The sequence below is a fragment of the Vicia villosa genome, linkage group LG7 (assembly GCF_029867415.1).
Source record: "Vicia villosa cultivar HV-30 ecotype Madison, WI linkage group LG7, Vvil1.0, whole genome shotgun sequence".
NCBI lineage: Eukaryota > Viridiplantae > Streptophyta > Magnoliopsida > Fabales > Fabaceae > Vicia > Vicia villosa.
Genome location: NC_081186.1, coordinates 129,819,416 through 129,841,069, shown reverse-complemented (window position 1 = coordinate 129,841,069; position 21,654 = coordinate 129,819,416). Strand labels below are relative to the sequence as shown.

At 34.9% G+C, this 21,654-nt stretch overlaps 1 protein-coding gene across 1 annotated transcript; it reads left to right on the top strand.

The window, feature by feature from the left end:
- The first annotated feature begins 17,672 nt into the window (after positions 1 to 17,672).
- Positions 17,673 to 20,368, top strand: LOC131616809 (MLP-like protein 28). The gene is made up of 2 exons (XM_058888257.1): positions 17,673 to 17,901; positions 19,850 to 20,368. The coding sequence occupies exons 1-2, from the start codon at positions 17,715 to 17,717 to the stop codon at positions 20,131 to 20,133; spliced, it is 471 nt and encodes a 156-aa protein (XP_058744240.1). The 5' UTR covers positions 17,673 to 17,714; the 3' UTR covers positions 20,134 to 20,368.
- Positions 20,369 to 21,654: the final 1,286 nt, after the last annotated feature.

Sequence of the window (21,654 nt, the reverse complement as noted above, 5' to 3'; positions counted from 1 at the left end):
GAATACAAACTTATCAACCTCCACTAGTACATCTTCAGCTACCCCATATGATTTCTTATTGGTGTGATCAGCGAACCTTAACTTTGTTTTACTTTCGCTAATCTTTCCCAATTCAAGCTTTTTGAAAATAGATAGTGGCATTAAACTCACACTAGAACCAGAATCGATGAGTACCTTTTTAAATACCATATTCTTGATCGTGCACGGTATCGCCACCGCTCCAGGGTCTTTCCTCTTGATTGAGATCATTCTTGCTGACGAGACTATGCCACACTTCTCAGTTGCAATTTTTGGTTCTCCTCCCAGTGATCTTTTTTTGGCCATCACTTCCTTCATAAATTTCTTATACAAGGGCATGTGCTCAAGTGCTTCTAAGAAGGGTAGATTCACCTCTAACTTTTTGAACAAGGCGGTAAACTTCTCAAAGTCTTTCTCTTTTGAATCCTTCTTTGTCACTCTGGAAGGGAAAGGTAGTTTGATCACCGGTTCAACATCTTTCTTATTTTTTTCTTCAAATGGTTTACCCGGCAGTATCACAACCTCTGGTTCTTTTGGATTTTCTCTTATTTCCAAACCCACCTCTATTACCATGGGGTCATCTATTTCCTCTTTTTCTTTTTCCGATTCTGCCACTTTTTTACGTCTTGTAGTAACAACATTAATCTTTTCTGGGTCTTTCGGATTTTTCACAGTTGAGCTCGGCAAGGTACCTTGTGCCTGTAGAGTGAGATGCTGTGCTATTTATCCCACTTGAAATTCCAGATTTTTAATTGAGGCCGAGGTATTTCTGTGGCTGTTTCTTGTTTCTTCTTAGAACTAAGAACACTGCCCAACTAATCTTTCAATTGCTACTTCCCACTCTGCCTTCTGGGTACCTTGTTGTTGTTGATCTTTCCAAGCAAAATTGGATGATTCTTCCACCCTGGATTATAGGTGTTAGAATACAGATTTTTTTTGCCTCAGGATTTTGATTTCATCAATCTGCTTGGGAGTAGCAACACAATATACAGTTTTATGAGGGCCATTACAGATTTCACAGTTGACAGGTTGAGTTTGTTGAACTTGAGTCACCTGTTGTGTACCTATATTCATAGCCTTCAATTTCTTTTCAACTTCTGCGGCTATCACATCTTCAACCCAACTTTTAGAAGTCTCAAACTTCAGATCAATTATTCCCTCAGTTTTGTTAGTACACCTGTCATACAACTCTAGATGCTCATTAGCAGCTATCGCTTTAATAATCTTCTTAATACCGGTGGCATTTGAGAAATTAGTTGAGCCACCGGCTGCAGTATCGATCAATTGCTTTGTCTTTATTTTGAGCCCTTTAACGAACACTTGCATCTCTTCAGTGTGATCCATGTTATGTGTTGGGCATGCTACGAGGATCCTCTTGAATCTTTTGTAGGCATCTCCCAAAGGTTCACCCTCCTTCTGCTTAAAATTCAGAATTTCATACCTTTTTCGTAGAAAGACTGACGCTGGAAAATACTCATTTAGGAAAGCCTTTTCCATCTCTTCCCACGATGTGATACTGCCCGCTGGGAGGGAATAGAACCATTCTTCTGCCTCTTCGGCTAAGGTAAAAGGAAACATCCTTAGCTTCTTTGCCTCTTCGGTATGACCATTAATTTTCAGAGTGGTGCTCATGGTCAAAAATCTCTGTAAGTGCTTGTTTGCATCTTCATTAACCTTTCCGGTGAAATACTTTCTTTCGAGCTGAGTGATGGTGCTTGGATGCAATTGGAAATTAGGAACATTCACCGGTTGGTTGACAATTGTTAGCCTCTCACCCGGTGTATTCGCAACACTATAGTCTCCGAGGAGCCTCTCAGGAGGAGGAGGATTTTCACCCATGACTTCTTCTTCACTTTCAGAACCTGAACCAGAATGAACTGTAACAATTTCTTCTTCAGATTCCAGCTTAGCCAACCGAGCTTGTCTACGCCTTGCGTGCAAAGTTCTTTCAATCTCTGCTTCAAAAACAAATTCAGCTGAGACCTTACCTCGCATACAGAGATTAAAAAAATATCAGAATTAGAAAAAAAATTGCAGAAAATAAAATTTTAGTCGCAGAGCAACAAAATTCTAACTGAACTCAACTTAAACTCAATATTATGGCAGTCCCCGGCAACAGCGCCAAAAACTTGATCGGTAAATTAGCAAATGTACTAATCTGCCAATGTAGTAATAATAGGAAATCCCTAAGTATCGATCTCAAGGACTGCGTACCAATACAAAGTTATGTTTTAATTCAATTAAACAAAAAGCCTTGGGGGTTTTTGATTAGGAATTATAAATTTAATTGCAAATAAAAGTAAAAGATGTATTCGACCAAAGATGAGTAACATGCCAGGGTAGGTGTGTGCATTAACATGTAACAATTCTGAACCCTTTTTTCATAACAAAATTCAACTTATAAATTACCAATTCTTAAGGGTGTTTGCTCCTAAGTCCTTAGTGGGCAAACCTTTGAACATTCAATCCTAATCCCAAAGTCCTTTGATATTAGTGATAAATTTAGGCATTATTATTATCAAGAATGTTCCGATTACTATAGGATATCCCTAATCCTAGGTGATATCTACTATAGTATAATGGTATAAAAACCCTAACAATGGAGGTCCATCCTAATTGTCAGTCATCAATCAATCCAGTTGGTCCGACGAGGAAAGCGTTAAAAACCTTATACCATTAAATTGAACGTGAAAGAGAAATATGTTATTGAAATTTGGAATTCAAAATCATCACAAATGTTAATCAGGGACACCCCCTAGCATTGGGGGGTTTAGCTACTCATAATATTCAAAGAAAACACAATAATGAATAAAGACATTACAAGAAATTGGAGGAGACTGAATCTTTAATTGCTTCCGTTCATGAAGATCTTCTTCTCTCCCAAACCCTCGCTCTCTCCAATATTCTCTTGTATTCTTTTTTGTAATCTCTCAAAACTCCTTCTCTCCTTACACAAACTTCGTTTAAATAGTATTAGCATCAGTCTCAATGTCCGCAAAAAGTCCAAAGTACCCTTAATGACATGACATATTAAAACAGATGAAAAAGTGAAGTTTCTATCCGCATCCATCTACACGGGCCGTGTTGATGAACACGGGTACCCGTGTTGATTCTCTGACTGACGTAAGGTTGAAATTCTGTCCAGACCTATCAACACGAGCCGTGCCGATTAACACGGGTGCCCGTGTTGATCCACTATTTTCAGCTCGTTCACTCCTTTCCTGAAGCTTTCAACACGGACCGTGTTGATGTACACGGGTGCCCGTGTTGACCTCCCGATTCTTCAATAATTCCCATCTTTCAGCCTTCCGGAGTCCCTCAAGTCCTGTCATTAGTTCCTCTGATCACACGCATCAACCTACAACACTAACACTACCAAACAAAGGCATAAAGAGGATCTTTTGACATAAACTTTAAACCAAATGCAATGAAATACTATAAATTAGTAAATATGATAAACTTAACTTAAAAAACAATAAAACAACCGAATGTGTTACTGAGATGATGAATTTGTGCTGGATGAAAGACATAACTTAATAGAAATGGTGACTGATCATTGGTTTAGTTATGTGAGCAATGTGTGCATACTGGTGGTGTATGCTGTCTGTACTGTATTAGCTCTGATTGTGTTTTGTTTAATTTGTTTCTGCTGCAAGTGTTTCTCTGATATGGTGTGACAGGTTGTTTTAGCCAAAAATTTGCCAAAGGGGGAGATTGTAGATGTTTTTCATGTTGGCTACATTTGTGGTAAAACATACCTGAGTGTTTAATGTCTTGACTGATGTCATGACATGTTTTATATTGTGCTATGCAGGTTACATATGTGTTAAGCTAATACAGGTTCTCTTAATGAATGTCATGAACGATGTTATGACATCCTTGTCTGACAGCAGGAGCAGTTATATTTTATTAATTGTGTTTCCTGATTTCTCTCACTCTACAATTTAGGAAACCTTTTATTGTGTGCTGAATAATTCGTCTAGAAGATTTCGCTGACAGCACATTCTATAACAACCAAATGGCGTGTAAATTAGGTTAACTTGGTTAACCCTAATTTGTTTATAAAAAAGCCCAAGGCCCAAGAGCTGCATATAAGAAGACTGCAATCCTAATTAGGAACGCAGAGAGAGTAAATTGTTAATTGTGAAGAACCATAGTTCTGTAGCTGTCTCTTGTACTCCAAGCAATTGTCTCTTGATGATTGTATTGGAATAGGTTGTGTTTGTTAATTGTCACTTTAAGCTTTTAAGCACGAGTGTGTGTGTCTTGATTGAAGCTTTTAAGCAGATCAAGGTGTGTTTTTGAAGTGTGTCTTCTCTCTAAATTTGTTTAATGTTTATTTGTAATCACTGCTGTGATTGAGGGGGAGTGAGTGGAGATACTCAGGTCTAGGAATATATTGGAATTACATTGGGTAGGTTTTAAGTGAGGAGTTGTAAACGGGGGAGTTTAACTCCGAATTAATTCTGCTTATATTGGATTCCCGCCCTGGCTTGGTAGCCCCCAGAGTAGGTTGTTTGAACCGAACTGGGTAAACAATTCAGTGTGTTCTTTATTGTTTTTACGCGTTTCTATTTTAACGGTTTGCGTTGTGTAATTGTGGATGTCATAACATCCAGTAAGACATCCAACGTGAGTTACTATAATTTTCACATTGTTTTCATATAATATTTTTGATTCATTCATCACCTTCGATCCATCTTTGTTACATATCTATGCCTACGTGCACTGCTCCACTCGGTCAGCCATCACCTTCGATCCATCTTTGTTCCATCTTTGTTTCATATAATATTTTTGATTCATTCATCACCTTCGATCCATCTTTGTAACAAAAATAAATTGACAGCCTTTTGTGACGGAATGTGTGACAGAATAAGTCCTCACAAAATTTCTTTTACAAATTTCCACACAAAAATGCTTAGTTTTTGTGAGGGAAAGATACCTCTATCCTTGTTTTAATGATGTCAAAACCTCTTGATATGGGTTGGCTCCGTGATCAAACTTGATAGTAGAATGGGTGGTTTGAAAATCCTTGAAAACAATAATTTTTGGAGGTTTTCTCTGTTTGCGTTGACTCATGCTTCAGTTAGGTCGACTCACGGATTGTAGAAGATCATTGCACCAAGCTCGCAATTGCTCGCATCGACCCTTCTGGTCGACTCATATTGGGAGTTGGGTATTTGCAGTTTGCATCGATGCATGCCCTGTTGTTGTCGTTGCATTGATGTTTAAAACATCATCCTACAAAGCTTGGTTTCGCTCGCATCGATTGGGCCTTCTGCATTGGTCGACCGCTCGCTGTTTTTCACCAAATTTACTGCTATGCTTTTGGTCTTAACTATTGGGTAACTCACATATATTAACTAGTTTTCATCATTTGAAAGACAAGAAGAAAAAGTGAAAGATATACACATTGTGCTCACCAACTTCATCCTCTCATGTATTCATCAATAATTACACATAACAATTTTTGTTGATCAAAGTACAGAGCTGTGTTGATAACGTTTAAATTGAAGATTGAGATTCAAATTTGGGTTGAGCATTTGTGGGTTTTTTTTAATAAAATCATTGGGGGTTTTTCCTCCAAGATCTTGAGGATTTGGGGGTTTTCGCACAAGTCTTTACTTCAATAGAATTAGCCGAGTGAAAATATTAAGAAATGATGGTTGGCTATATCAAGTAACGGTAACCGGAGGATTGCGAAGAAAGACTTAGGGTCAAATGTCTTGCGATCGAAATCAGCCGAATGAAAGGTTTGTGGAACCCGGTGTACGTGCAAATAAGTAGCGGTAACTGGAGGTTTGTTCGAAGAGTTTGGCATACTTGGTTCATCTCGAATTAAGGGAAGAGAAGAGCATAGTATCAATTTCAAAAATTGTAAATTGAGTGTTGGTGACTATTTATTCTCTTGTAAAACTTTGCAACTTAATATCATATATCCTAATTCTAGATTCTAGAATTAGGGGCAGATGTACCCTACGCGAGGACGACAAGGGGAACTGCCTAAACAAAAAGTTAAGATGGAAAAACATTAATGGTGTGGGAGGTATAGGTAAGGGATTTTTGGGGAAGGTTAATAGCAAAAGGAAAAAATGGAAGAAATTGGGCTTTGACAGTAGTAGGGAAATAAGTTCTTTGGTGGGTGGAGTAAACAAGAAGGGCTGTCTTGAAAAGTATATCTATAAGGAGGTGGGTGATCAAGTTAGTGGGAATGTGTTGGTATGTTACGGTAATAAAAAGGAGGAGTCCGATATTCTAAGAAATAACAATAGACAATGGGATTTTTTGGAGAATGATGTATCGGGCAAACCTTGGTCGGCTATTGTCGCTTTGAGGGTGGTGGATGCAGAGGGTCGAAGCAAGCTTATTAGTATAATTGAGGACTAGGAAAAAGGAGGTGATATAGACGGGAAGGCAAGGAGGGAGAATAATATTGTGTATCAATGATTATTGGTTCATTGAACATTAGAGAGAGAGAGTGAATGCACTCTAGAGGAGGAGAATATCTTCCGTGATTGAAAAGGGAAAAGCGGATATTTTTTTTGTTACAAGTAACTAGTATGGATGATGTTATTGCTAATAGCTTTTGGAGTTGTACGGAGGTGTGGTTTTCTTATTCCAACTCTTCAGGAAGATCGGAGGATTGCTCATTTATGGAATAAGGACAATATTGAGGTGTTGAATAGTTTTAGGGGGGACGGTTTTTTGGGGATCAAAATGTGGTGTAAGAACAATTTGTACTATGTGGTGAATATTTATTCTTCTTGTGATTTGAGTAAGAAGAAAGCCTTTTGGAATGAGTTACTTCTCTTGATGGAGAGATTCAAAGATGGGGATTGGATCTTGGGTGGCGACTTTAATGCTATAAAAAATGTTAGAGAAATAAATGGTAGGGCGGTTACGGTTAATCATAGTGAGGTGGACTTATTCGCAGACTTCATTAATAAGAGATCTTTGGTGGATATTCCTTGTAAAAGGAAGAGATTCTCTTGGTTTAGCGGAGACGGCAAGTCGAAAGTAGAATCGATCGTTTCCTCTTATCTATTGATGTTGTAAATAGGTGGGATGTTGTTGGTCAATTTATTGGTGCTAAGGATATCTCAGATCATTGTCCTATTTGTTTGTTGTCGGATAAATATAATTGGGGGCCCAAACCTTTTAGATTTAATAATGAGTGGCTTTCTTTTGATTCCTTTGTTCCGTTTGCGGAGAAAGAGTGGAGTAATTTGAAGGTAGAAGGTAGAGGTGATTATGTGTTAAAAGAAAAGCTTAGGCTTTTAAAAGATAGACTTAAATGGTGGAATAAGGAGGTTTTCGGGAAGATTGAGTTGGATATGGAGGACGGTGTTCGGGACATTAACATAGCCGATGAGAAGTTGGTTTCGGATGATCATACAACTTTTATTGAGAATCTTGAAATGAGAAGGGAAGCTTGTTGTAGATTTTGGAAGAATGGGAGAATTAAAGAGAATATTCTTCTTCAAAAATCTAGGTTGAATTGGCTTCAAGAGGGGGATTCGAATAGTGGTTTCTTTCACAAGGTGATGAAACAAAGAAGAAGAATTAATCATATTGGGCCGATTCTTTCATCAGTTGGTGTAGTGGAATCGGTGGAGGAAGTGAAATAGGCGGTGTTTAATCACTTCGAAATTAAGTTTATTTAAGCGGAAGAGGTTAGACCAATGTTGGACGGTATCCCTTTTAAATCAATTAGTTTGGAGGAAGCTTCGAGGCTTGAAAAACCGTTTCTTGAATGTGAGATCAAAGAGGTGGTTTGGGATTGTGGAGGGGAGAAAAGTCTGGGGCCGTATGGGTATTCTTTTCTCTTTTTTTTTAAAGAAGTGTTGGCATGTTATAAAAAAAGATTTCATAAGCTTCTTTAATTAATTTTTTTAGGGAAGGCCTATCTCTAAGGCGGTTTCCTCCTCTTTTTTAACTCTTATTCCTAAGTCTAAAAATCCTTTGACTTTGGATGATTATAGGCCTATTTGTTTGGTGGGTTGCATGTATAAGGTGATGGCTAAGCTTTTGGCGGGAAGACTTAAAGGAGTGCTTAATTCTATCATTTCACCTTGTCAAAGTACCTTTGTTCCCGGTAGACAATTGTTGGATGGAGTTCTTGTGGCGAATGAGGTGGTGGACTATGCGAGAAAAGAAGGTAAAAATTGTATTCTTTTTAAATTAGATTTTGAGAAGGCTTATGATAAGGTTGGTTAGAGATTTTTATGGTATATGTTTAAAAGGAAGGGGTTTGGGAGTAAATGGATGAATTGGATGGAATTATTGGTTTTCAATAGTAAGATGTCAGTGCTTGTTAATGGGAGCCCCACTAAGGAGTTTATTATTCATAGAGGGTTGAGGCAAGGTGATCCTCTTCCATCGTTTCTTTTTGTTCTAGTGGCGGAAGGTTTATCGGGTCTTGTTAGACAATTTATTGAAGTGGAGAAATTTCAAAGATTTGCTATTAAGGATTCTTGTTGGGTAGACATTCTACAATTTGCGGGTGACACTTTGATTGTGGGAGATGGAAATTAGAAACATGTTAGGGCGATTAAAGCGGTGCTTCGGGCTTTGAAATTGTTTCGGGGATTAGTATCAACTTTCATAAAAGCAAATTAACTAGCTTGTAAGAAGGAAGAGAGTAACTTTTATTTTCTTGGTATTTCGATAGGTTTCAATTTGAGGAAGGAAGCTAATTGGAATCCTTTTGTGTTAAAGATGAAGAATCGTTTGGAAGGATGGACGAATTGCTTCTTGAATTTGGGAGGTAGATTACTCTTTTGAAATCCGTTCTTAGTTCTTTAGCCATTTTTACTATGTCTTTTTTCAAAATGCCGAGAAGGGTGGTGAAAAAATTTACTAGCATCCAAAATAAATTTCTTTGGGGAGGAGTGGAAGAAAAAAGGTGTATTTATTAGGTAAAGTGGGATGATGTTATTTTTCCTTTTGAGAAAGGGGGTTAGGAGTGAGAAATATTGCCTTGTTTAATTTGGCTTTCCTTAATAAGTGGAGATGGAGAATTCTTGAAGGCCAAAATTCTTTGTGGTACAGTATTTTGAAATCGCGTTATGGTGATTTAACTTCAATCGTGTTTGGTGTTGGAAAAGTTTGCAATGTTTCTTCATCCTTTTCTTTTTGGTGGAAGGATATTGTAAAGATTGATTCTTTTTATTCTTATGATCCCATTGTTGAAAATAGTAGGTTCTTCGTTCATAATGGCTATAATACTCTGTTTTGGGTATCTAATTGGTTGAATGGTGTTCCTGTGGAAGAGGAATTTCAGGATTTGTTTGAGGCTTCTTATTTGAAGAGTGTATCAATGGGAGGTTGGAAGGAGGAAAGGTGGTTTTGGGGGGGTTTGTTGGGGGATAATGTTTATGTTAACAATTATGGTTTGTTGAAAGGGCAGTTGGAGGATTTTAGAGGTTGGAAGGAAGGAAAGGATTCAGTGGTTTGGCGTGGAAATTCGGTCCCAGTATTTTCGGTTGCATCGTGCTACGATTTTTATATGCGCATTCGGATTCCTTTTGGACCTCCAAACAAGTGTGATGAAGCTTTTGGGTTACTTTAGAAAACGGATGTTCCGTTCAAAATCAAGGCTTTCGGTTGGAGACTTTTCCACAATAGACTTCCCACAAAAGATCTTTTGTTGATTAGAGTTATGTCTTTATCTCTTGATAATTCAAATTGTATACTATGTGGTAATTGTGTGGAGAATTTGGAGCATTTCTATTTTACTTGTTGGGTGGTTAAGAAGGTGTGGTTTGAGGTAGCTTTGTGGATTGGAAAAGGGGGGAATAGTGAGGAAGAGTGCTTGGCTAATTTTTTGGATTGGTACTGTTTCTTTCGGTTGCTTAGAAACAGGGTGTGTTTCCGGAAGGATAAATGGAGTGTTAATGATAGCGTTTGGAATTTAAAGTTGCTTGTTTGGAAGTTGACGTTTTGTGGGAAAATTACTCATTCCAATCTCTCCTTTTACGAGTTCTCTAAGGATCCGTTATTTTTCCTCTCGTAATAGTATTTGGTTTGTAATTTTCCTTTTTGTCGGGTTTTCCCGTGTCCTCTTGTATTGGTTTGGAGAACCCTTTGTTGTCCCTATAATATATGTTGCTTATTGAAAAGAAAGAAAAAAAACTACGATTGACTTAATGACTCACTACAACACGCGTGGGCTTTAAAAGCGCTTTTTTTGGGCTTTAAAAGCGCTTAAAAGCGCTGTGAAAACCAGCGCTGGTGTTATACCCCAAAATTTGCCCACATCTTTTTTCAAGAAAACTCCAATCTGAAAATTAAGAGTCTCATATAATCATGGATTTTTATTTCAACAATTATCCTGACATATGAAATACTTAGTTTTTAGAATTTTTCTTATACAGTAATTTGGCTTGCAGTTGAATTTATTCTTACGCAAACGCCAAATACTGTTTATTACTTCACACATGCTATTTTATTTATTTACAGATAAATAGTACTGACACAATTGGTACAGAGTTAAATCTTTTGCAGGCGCAGAATCAGGAAACTCAGACTGTACTGGTAACAGTAAATAATAGTTATTTATTATGTCTGTGTTTTTTTAACAAGTCATGTAAATAAACTTTCATTTTTCACATAAAACAAAAACAAAAAAACAACTAAAAGAAAATTAACTTTGACTGTTGATTTTTCACTCTAACTGCTACATCAATACCTGAACAGTCAGTCGACAGCCAAACTGCTGGCAGTACAATTCTCAGTATTTTGTACCATCAATCAAATCAATCTTTCACAATTCAAAATTCCAAGATCTTTGTGCTAGAAGTCTTCTGAATATCACGCGATTAGCAGAAACTCAGCACTGCACAAAAATCAGGTACGCTTAACTGTCTCCTACACAAACAGTCCCTAATCAGGGTTTTTCTTGTTTTACAGGAGCAACAAGTTTTTGAGAGCTCAAATGGATTTCATACACATCCATATGTCTCAAAGTACCATCATACAAATTTTCAAACTTCAATTCACTCAGACGCACCGTCAGCAGCTCAAACAGTCAACAGACGACCCGTTTGACCAAAAAAGTCAACAGACAGTCAAAAATGAAATTTTTTGTCAAAGTCCATATTTTGTCAAAGGATTCATCATTTGATCATTGGATGATCATAATTCATCAAGGAAAGATCAAAAATCAACAAAACCCTAAGATTCAAAATTAGGGTTTTTGCCTGAAAAGTCAACTCAACTTTGACTGATCATAACTCTCTCATCCTTCATCCAAAAAATTCAAACCAAAGCTTGTTTTGAAGGAAATTCAATTATCTTTCAAATGCCATTGATCCCATGGTCATTGGATTCACCATTTGAAAAATATGATCAAAGACATTACAGGTCATTTTCAAAGTCAACAAAAAGACACTTTTTTCAAAAGGACACACAAGGAGCTTCAAAAATCATTTTGACATGAGACCAAAGGCATTGGTTAGAGGACTCTTTGAGGTTTCCAAAAAGTGCAAGATCTCCTTCATATGACAAAATTTGAAGGATTTACACCTTGTTGAAGTTGGCTAAATTTTGGGAAAATGCATGAAACCAACATTGTTCAAAATTGCATTTTTTCCAAATGGGGCCAAGTTTTCAGCATTCAAACATCATTTCCATGTTACTATGGGCCTCCCACGACCAAGACTAAGCCCATACCTTTTTTATCCATTTTTTGCATGATTTTATCTTACTTTAAGATTAAAATTAAAAGGAAAATGCATGGATAAATGGTAGCTTACAATCTAAGCATGACTCATCCAAGGAACCTTCAATTTTCTGCAGAGGATTGGTGCACAAGGCAAGAGCATTGAATGGAGTCAAGACTTGGTCAAAAATTCAAGGTTTTTAATATTTAAAAACCAAGTTTTCAACAAAGGCAACTAGCTGCAAGTTAGCTTCAATTCTAAGCACACATAGCTTATAAATAAGCTATCATAGTTCAGCAAAGAAGGAGAGACAAGTTCAGAAGCAAATCTAAGCATAACACCCTTGTAATCACTTCAAAAAATTCAAAAGAAAACTCAAATTCGAATTTGTAATTTCTGCTCATTTCAATACAAACTAAGCATTCATACACCTTCCTTGAACATCACTGAAACTATCTCAATCAATTATAAGCCTTGAAGCTCACTGAATCGAGCTACACAGGTCAAAAATTGTTCAAACTAAAATCAATTCGTATCTGGCTATTCACACATATTTAACAAGATGTAGACATACTATTGAGTTTGGTTTGAGGTGTAGATCATTTCTGGAGCTTTAATTAAGTTTTAGATGCGTATACACGAAACCACCATTTTAGGGTTCTTTATCCCAAAATTAGGGTTTTCCAAATTAGGCAAAATTACAGGTTCTGAATAGCACCATTGAGTTCGCATGAACAATACGAACTCAACCATACCATCGCGCCAAGTTTAGACTCACGTTTGCTTGTATTCGCTATTATTACCAGGTGTAAAAGATTAGGTTTTTTACACCACCTGCAAATGAACGGTGTAAAAACCTATCTGAAGGTTGAAGATGATGCGTGGCGCCCTCTGATTCGCTGGGAGGCGCGCGCGTGTTTTTTAAACTGACTTGGAATTCAGTGTTTTGCAGGTGTTCCACGTGTTATGGTCCCTCACCATCTGGGCCTTCTGATCCATCCATCAACTCATCCAACGCCTCAGAACACGCACGCATACCATGCTCCCTCACTGATTACCACACAGGATCAGTATCCTTTTATTTTCTATTTTATTTTCTATTTTATTTTAATTTCTTTGTTAAATTAATTAAAAATAGTTTTAAAAATCCAAAAAATACACAAAAAATATTTTTAGACTTCTAAAATAATATATTATTTTCTGAAATAAAAATATTTTTATTTTCTTCAAAATTTCAATATTTTGCATAATTAATTAGTATATATTTATATATTTGCTTTTTAATTATTCTAACCAATCAAAAAATCATAAAAAAAATTGTTCTTTGTGTTAAATATTGTTTATATATTATAAACTAATTTTGTACATATTTTGAATAATTTTCTTTTTAAGTTCTAATTATTTGTATAATTATTTGCATAATTATGTTTTAATTAACTTAAATCAATTTCAAATCAATTCCAAAAATTCCAAAAAAATTAGTTTTGTTTTAAAATTAATTAACAAATATTTTGTACATATTTTAAACTTAATTTCTAGGTTTAAATCTATTTTCATCTATTTTCTTCATTTTAATTTAATTAATCATGCATTAATTATAATTAAAATCAATCATAAAAAATCCAAAAACATGCCTTTTATTTTTCTTGCAATTTAAAATTCCTAGATAAATGTATAGGATGTCAAATTCATGTAAATAGGCTAGTTTACATTTCCTGCATAATCGATGTAATAGCGTAGATTTACTTTCCGCACTTTACATTTCCGCACTTTAATTTCCCGCACATATAAACTGCGTGTATGTCAAAGATAAAATTGAACCGTTAGATCACTAACTCCAAAGATAAATATCTGAATCCAATTACAATCACACTTGCACCTCTTCAGGTAATCCCTTTTACAATCTTTCAAAATCAAAGTCAAATTCAACTGTTTTGAGTACAAAATCGAACCTTGCTTTTATATCCAGTGAAAGGATAGATTTTTAAAGGAAATAGGATAAAGACCTTACAACTCAGGGTAGACCTCCTAGTTTGCTTGCTCAAATCAAAACAAACAAAATTCTCATACACTATTGATTTTTCAAAACTTTCAAAAAAGACAATACTTTGTATACATCCAAACACGGGTTATTACAAAGTTAACGTTCTTTTCAAAACATCTTTCGAAAGATAAATAAGCATTTTGTATACATCCACACACGGATCATTACAAAATTCAAATTACAAAGGTATGCATGAAACCATATATAAGCAATTTCAGAGCAATTGAAAAGTGATCGAAAAACAAGTGAGCTAAGCAAACTTAAGAGCCCATGGATAACCATGGATACAAAGGGTGCTAACACCTTCCCTTTGTATAACCTACCCCCTTACCCAGAATTTCTTAAAGGTCTTTTTTCTGTTTCTTTTATAAACCTTTCCTTAATTGGATAAAATAAAAGGTCGGTGGCGACTCTGTGATATTTTCAAAAATGCGAAAGCATTAAGCGACAAAAAGAGTCAGTTCACGTATCTCTACAGATCAGAGGTATGGCCCGGTATTAAAAAAATCGGAGGTCCACAGCTGGCGTAGGTAACAAAAGCGCTTCTGAAAGCGCTCTGGTAGACCCCCCCCTATAAGAGCGCTTTTCTGGAAAAAGCGCTCTGGTAGACCCCCCTATAAGAGCGCTTTTGCTGAAAAAGCACTTTGGTAGGCCTACTTTAGAATGTTTTTTTTCTTTTTAAAGTAGCCCTACGAAAGCGCTTTTCTGGAAAAGCGCTTTCGTAGGTGTCTATTATTTTTATAATTTTTTTATTATTTCTAAACCTGCACTTTTGGCAGCAATATTTCAGAACCTGTAATTTACCATTTTTTGGCAGTATTTTTTCATGAAACTATAATTTATCATTTCTAAACCTGATTCTTACACCATCACATTATATATATACCATTATAATCGATATCGATTATATACAAAAAAAAATCATTATATTATATACCATTAATGTAAATCAAAATACATATATACATATTTCTAAACCAAAACAACTAAACCAATTCATATTACATCATAACAATAAGTAAATCAGATCTAAGCAACTAAATCGATAGACTAAGCAGTAGGTGTACAAATTTAGCATTAAATAGTTACAAATAGTTGGAGCCACACCTCATATATTATACACACTAAAAATGGTGCAAAACCCTGCATTGTTTAGGACTTCCTTGAGATTGAAAAAACTTTTCACTCTTCATTGTTTAGGCATCCTTTTGTGCAAAACCCTGCATTGCTGTTTAAAATCAAAAACATATTAGAGTCATCACGAGGAAAGCAGATTATCATGAAATCTAAGAAAATTCAATCTTAAAAGGTTCATTATCCGTTCTAAAGATTTTAGAAGGAACATACTTCAACCAAATAAAAATTCCCTTAAATAAAAATGTAAACTGCAATTATAAGCTTAAATACAAAAACCAAAAACAATAATAAGTCTTAGCCATGTAGGTGGACTTGACTATTTAGATTAAACAAAACTATAATGTTAAATATTTTAAAAATTACAAATACTACCTCAATTAATTTGTATATTTGTAGTAATGTTTAATAATTGACTCTGCTAAAACTTAAAAAAAACACTCTGCATAAATAATTCTAATAACAAATAACTAAACATTAAAAACTATAAAATATATAAAAAAAACACTCACTTCGACGCACATAAGGTGTTTGTTCAATGTCAAAGGAGGATGCATAACACAACCAAATCAATCAGGAACACCTTGTCCTGCAATTCAACCAACAACACATATCAACTCAAAATCTCTACAAGTTATTGAAGAAATTTTATGTACCATCAATCTCAAATAAGCACCTAATATAAAAAATCCCAAATCAGAACCCCAAATCTGAAACCCTAAATCAAAAGAAATCATAATGGAGCAGAAAACCAATCAATATACAATCATTCCCATGGGATTTGGGATTCAATATACAATCTCTTGTACGATTGATTTCTTCTCATCCCCTTTTTTCGCATCACATGGAGTACGGTTTTTGTAGATCTGGAAGAGATGATTGAGTATGTGTTTTGGGTTTTGTGAAAGACGATGGAATCATGCAGTTATAGGACGAAAGAGGCCGGAGGTGGTGGAATGTAAGAGATACGGATGTGATTGAAGGGAAGAGAGTCGGAGATCAGAGAGAGCGGTTCTTCAGAGATTGATGAAGAGAAATAGGGTTACGAGAGAGAGAGAAGAGAGTGTGTTTTTGTTTTCTGAAACAAAACACGTGTTTTTGTAAAAAGCGCTTTTCAAAACAGTTGCCCACCCTACCAAAGCGCTTTTCAAAAGCGCTCTCATACCCCACCCTACTAAAGCGCTTTTCAAAAGTGCTCTCATACCCCACCCTACCAAAGCGCTTTTCAAAAGCGCTCTCGTACCCCACCCTACCAAAGCGTTTTTTTTGCGTTTTTTTTCCTTTTTCTTTTAGCGAAACCTATGAAAGCGCTTTTGTCTAAAAGCGCTTTCGTAGGTGTGCTGCTAAAAGCCAATTTTGGCGTAGTGACTGTATTAAGACGAGTTGTAAAATGCTTGTTTGGAGGTGGTCCTTTATCGGAAAAATTACACATTCCAATTGTAATTTCTATGAGTTTAGCAAAAACCCTTTGTTTTACTTAAGTTAGGTTTCTTTTGGTGTATAATTTTGTTTTTTGACTTTAGCCGCCTCTTTGTAACCGAGTTTCTAGAACTTTTGTTCTAATTTAATACAACTTGCTTACTAAAAAAGACGATGCCATGAAATTTTTATTTTATAGTAGTGTGTGGTTCATTTGATTTTGATGATAATGAAAAATGGGAACACAAGCAAGGGGACTAGGGCTTTGGAAATTTTTGGTGGGAAGAGAATGTTTCATGGAGAAGTTCATTTTGGAGAATTTAAACTTTTAAAGGGGAGGTGAAACAATTAAAGTACGCCAGTTATTTATTCGGGGATGGCAGTTAGTTCTAATCGTAAAATGGAAACTATGGTTTTTCAAACCATCACAAATAAACTTTTAACGCGGTTGGAGAGCGAACTGTTATGCAAACTGTCGCAATACACATGGGATATCAATTTTTACATAACTATCGCAACTTATATGTCACAAAACATCCTTTTTCTAGTAATAGATAAAAATTATTTTAAATGCTATTAGTGAGAGAGACGAAATCAAAAATAGAATCATCAAAAAAGGAGGCTCATTGCAGAATGCAGACTTCAACAAAGCATATGCTTCTTTTGTTTCTTCATCTAAGATAGGCAAAAATTTGTCACCATTCATGCTTGAAATGTCATAAAAGTGAGTGGTGAATGTGTTCCACCTTGATTATCGGTGAAAATGAGACCGTGATGCCCACCATTTGAGAGAGCATGACTCCTCGGAGAAAATGCAACCATTTTCTCAACCTCGAAGAATGTTCCTCTCATCTAAAAAAAAAAATTATGTAGATAGAATACACCATTATGCATCCTCCGTTCCATCGAAATTTAAAAACATCATCTTTCACCATCAATTAACGATTATGAGATCGAAAAAAATACATCATTTGATATGAAGATTTTACTACCAAACTATGAAATAGGGTTTTTATAATAGAAATGAGATTAACATTATAAAATTATCTAAAAAAATAAAAATATCACTTTCATTCAATGATTCTAATCATGAAACAGTATAATGTTTATATAAATTGCATAGTAATATTATAACTACTGTGCACTACCAATAACACTGCTCAATATAAATTTAGGAGGATATTTCTAAAAGACTCTACTCTAGAATAATCTAAAAGAGTTATTTGATGAAAATGTGTGGCCATGCATTAACTGCACGTCAGTTTTTGGCTCTCAAGTGCTATCCAACATGTTTTTTTCTGGACAATAACCAGTCATGGTGGGACCAAAACAATAATGCAGTTCAAAATAATGTAATCCAATTTCTATTTAAGGCATGAGGTTGCATACACTTTCATCATATTAACCCTTGTTTCTTTAATTTCTTCTTACCAAAAATGGTTCTAGCTGGCAAACTTATTGCTGAACTTGGTATCAAAACACCCGCTGACAAGTTCTTCAAACTATATGCAACAGAACTTCACGAATTGCCAAATCATTGTGAAAGAATTCATCATGCCAAACTGCATGAAGGTGAAGACTGGCATGACACTGATACAGTTAAACACTGGACATATGTCATAGGTAATTATAAAGTCTATTTTATCATCATCATTAATTGAGTTATCTAATTTCAACTATTAATTAAAATTGACACTATTTTTTTAAAATATTTTTAAGAAGTGAAAAAAAAGTGATTTAATACTCAATACTGAATTAAAAACATGATCCAATGACTTATATAGGCTTATACATGGTGCATAAGTAAATCCTTATGCATATTAGCCAAAGCCTATTCTCTTCATCAAACACCAGCCTCTCTAACTTAAAATTAGAAAATCCTCAAACTCTAGCTAATTAATGAACCTTCCAAAGCTGATAGTTATGCAATATATGCCTTAGCAGAACCAATATTTGTAAAAAAAATAAAAATAAAGATAATAGTTATAACTTATATCTACCAAATCAATCAACAAATAATGGCACAAGATACATGACTCAGTTAATCAATTTTGATTGAATGATTAGTATTCAAATATTATAAGCATTTGATTCATGTGAAACAATATATACTAAACCTTAACAACAAACAAGTAAGATGCGGAGGAGATAAGTATTTTTTAGCTTGAAAGTGGCAATTGAGGAGATCAACTCACAACTCTTGGACCTTCACAATTCTATGATTCAGATTAACCAATGGCAGAATGAGATTTATGACCGGGTTGTGTGTGTGAGTTTTTTTTTCTTTTCCTGTTATACTTTGACCCGCGGTGGAAGGCCTATTGACTTGAGATTTAACTTGTTCTTCATTGTGGTGTAATATTGAGGGCGGTTTGCTCTAGAGTTTAGATTGTGGGAGTTTTTATTGTTTTTTGTCATTATATTTTTTTGTCCGGTTTATCATGCTTCTCCTTACTTTTCGGGTGTAGATTTTGGTATTTGTTTCAATTTTGCGTTTTTGTTTTCTGATGATCAAGAATCTCCTCTTTCTCTTTTTAATAGATATATTAATATTTGCCTTACAAAAACATGACAGTATAGAATATTATCAGACAAATTTATTAGACAGATTTGTATTATACCCTTCAAGATGATGTAAGTTTTTAGTATAATAGCCTTCAAGATTTTAAATATTGGTCATGGCCGTATTGGTTACGTAAAGGTTTTCAGAATCACAATTGGTGCATGAGTTGTAAAAGTGATTGTAATAGTCGCGATATGAATTAGTCACAATCAATTCTTTATTATAAAAATTGCGAATAATAATATCGATATAAATATTTTACAATATAGTTTTGTGGGGATCATTTTTGCAGTATGGGGCTGTTTTAAAAACCTTAACATCCCTTGTTGATAACAAAGAGAGAAAAGAGTGAGAAAAATAATGTAGAGAGAGAATAAAAGAGAGACAAGATGAAAGAGAAGAGCGACTGAGAGATGGAAAAAAGACAGTACAATGAAAATATGAAAAAGATGAACGAAGAATATGAAAAATATGAAAAAGTAAGAAGAAAGTACAGAGAATAAAAAAAGAGAGATTAGAGAGAGGCAGAACTTAGAGAGGTGATAGATAAGCTGTATGTTGGAAACAGACATGCGAGAGTAAAGAGCAAGAAGAGTCTGGAGTGATATGTGAGAAATGAATTGAGATTTAAAAAATAATATTTGTTTTATTAAGTCAGTTTAGTTGTAACTGTGCCGGGACATTAGATGCACAGACTCGAGAGCATTAGTGTCCTATGTAGCCTCCGAAAGTTGATCCTAGGCAATTCAGGACCTCAAGGGAGCAAATCCTTGAGACTCAAGCATCCTCCCACTAGGCCAATCCTCTCAATCAGATTTTGATACCAGTTCTTAAATCTACAAATATATTTTTAAAAAATTATTTTAGAAAACAAATGCATTCTCAATTAATTTATTACAAAAATGATGTGATAATTTTTATTTTAAAATTAATCCTTATATTTTCCTATGATTCTTACATTCAACTTTGTTATTTTTCTTGGTATAATTGTCCATGACATGACAACAGATGGTGAGGTACACACATGTCACGAGAGTATTGAAGAAGTTGATGAACAAAACAAAAAAGTAATTTGGAAGATCTTTGGTGGAGATATTGAAAAGCACTATAAGGCCTTTAAGCTCATCCTTGAAGTAAGTGATAAGGCTGATGGAAGTGCTGTTGTTAAATGGACTATTGAATATGAGAAAATCAGTGAGGATATTAATCCTCCAAATGCTCACATGGACTTCTTATGCCAAAACACTCGAGATGTTGATGCAAATCTTGGCAAGGAAAAGGTAGCTCAATAAGACATAAAGAAGAAAGGATGTCAATGCATGTGGTTTGCTTGTGTTAATATATATTCATAATAAAATAGTGTGATGTTTGTTATATTGGCATATTTTGCAGGTGTGTCGGCTATTAGGCTCATATATAAAAAGGCTTTTGTTAATCTTTCGTTTGTAATGCAAATAAGTAATGAATATTTTGTTAATCTTTCGTTTGTAATGCAAATAAGTAATGAATATTTTGCTATTTAGTTTATATATGTTTACGTGTAATAACAAAATATTATATTCATATCCGTTTTTTTTAAAGGGATTTGTTAGTTGAGAATGAGCTTAGTACTAACAAAAAAAACTCACTTAATCTCGGACACGAAGAGGTTATAGCTTCGGTTATAGAGGTGAGAAGATAAAAGGTGTCATGAAAATTTGTCATTTTATCTCATAGTTTTGAAATAGTCGAAAGATAAAATGTTCTTTACATGGATTCGATCTCCAGCTCCTACATTTTAATTATTTTCATAATTGAATGACGTGCCTCACATTTTCTCTCGGTTATTTGAGACACCAAGGTAATAGAAAACAAATATTACCTCGATTTATTATAATAACCGAGGAGAAAACATTGTTAATTTTTTTATTTTTTATTTGTTGTAAAATTATATGGCGCACATGTGCTGTTTTGCCTTTGCAAATGCTATAAGCAATGAATATTTTTGGTACAATGTATCTGTTTGAGAAATGGAGAACTAGTACAAAAAACACTTTTTAGATAATTTTTTTAAGTCAGTTGTCTTCCACCCGACCTAATAACTCGAAGCGGTGGCAATTTTGAAAATATTTGAAACTTGGAAAAATCAGTTTGCTGAATAAACTATTTAACATTTTAAGTTGACTAAATGATTTAGGTATTGTTTCAATGAAAAATTTACTAATTCTAATGGAACAAAATGAAAGCTCTATTCTTTCTATCTTCTCGCCTCAACTCCCTCACTCATTTCCTCTTCTCTGGTCGTGAGACTACCTTTCCATTTCCACATTCTTCTTTTCTTGGTTTGGCCTCCGTCAGTGGAGATATACAAGGTACAACCATCTTGTTGTACCCCAATTTTTTATCTTGAGATCCCACCTCATTTTGAGAATAGTGTAATCATCATCATCATCATCATCATTGCCCATATATCATTTGCTAACCAAAAATATAAAAAAGATTGTGTTTTCTTGTTGCTTGTTCCTCAAGGTAGGTGGTTGATCAATAAACTCACACAAATTAGGGTTTTAAGGCCCACAAAGGAGCTCAAACATTCTCATGTGCTCAAGTGATACCCCTCATCAAAATCCAAATCCAAGTGTGCCTCAATTCAAAGTCAACAACTTTCATTTTCATCTGGTGCACAAATTAGGGTTTTTTACCTAATTCATCTTGGAATTTGACTTTTAATCAGGACATGACTCTATGGCTCAAATCATGATTCAAGGATCTCCAATGCTTCATTATAATCCACTCATATCATTCATTTGATATGAAGAGCTTGATTCAATTGA

Coding starts and splice junctions, on each gene's coding strand:
- LOC131616809 (XM_058888257.1), top strand. CDS start 17,715: ATGGTTCTAGCTGGCAAACTTATTGCTGAACTTGGTATCAAAACACCC. Junction 17,902..19,849: donor ACACTGGACATATGTCATAG/GTAATTATAAAG, acceptor ACATGACAACAG/ATGGTGAGGTACACACATGT.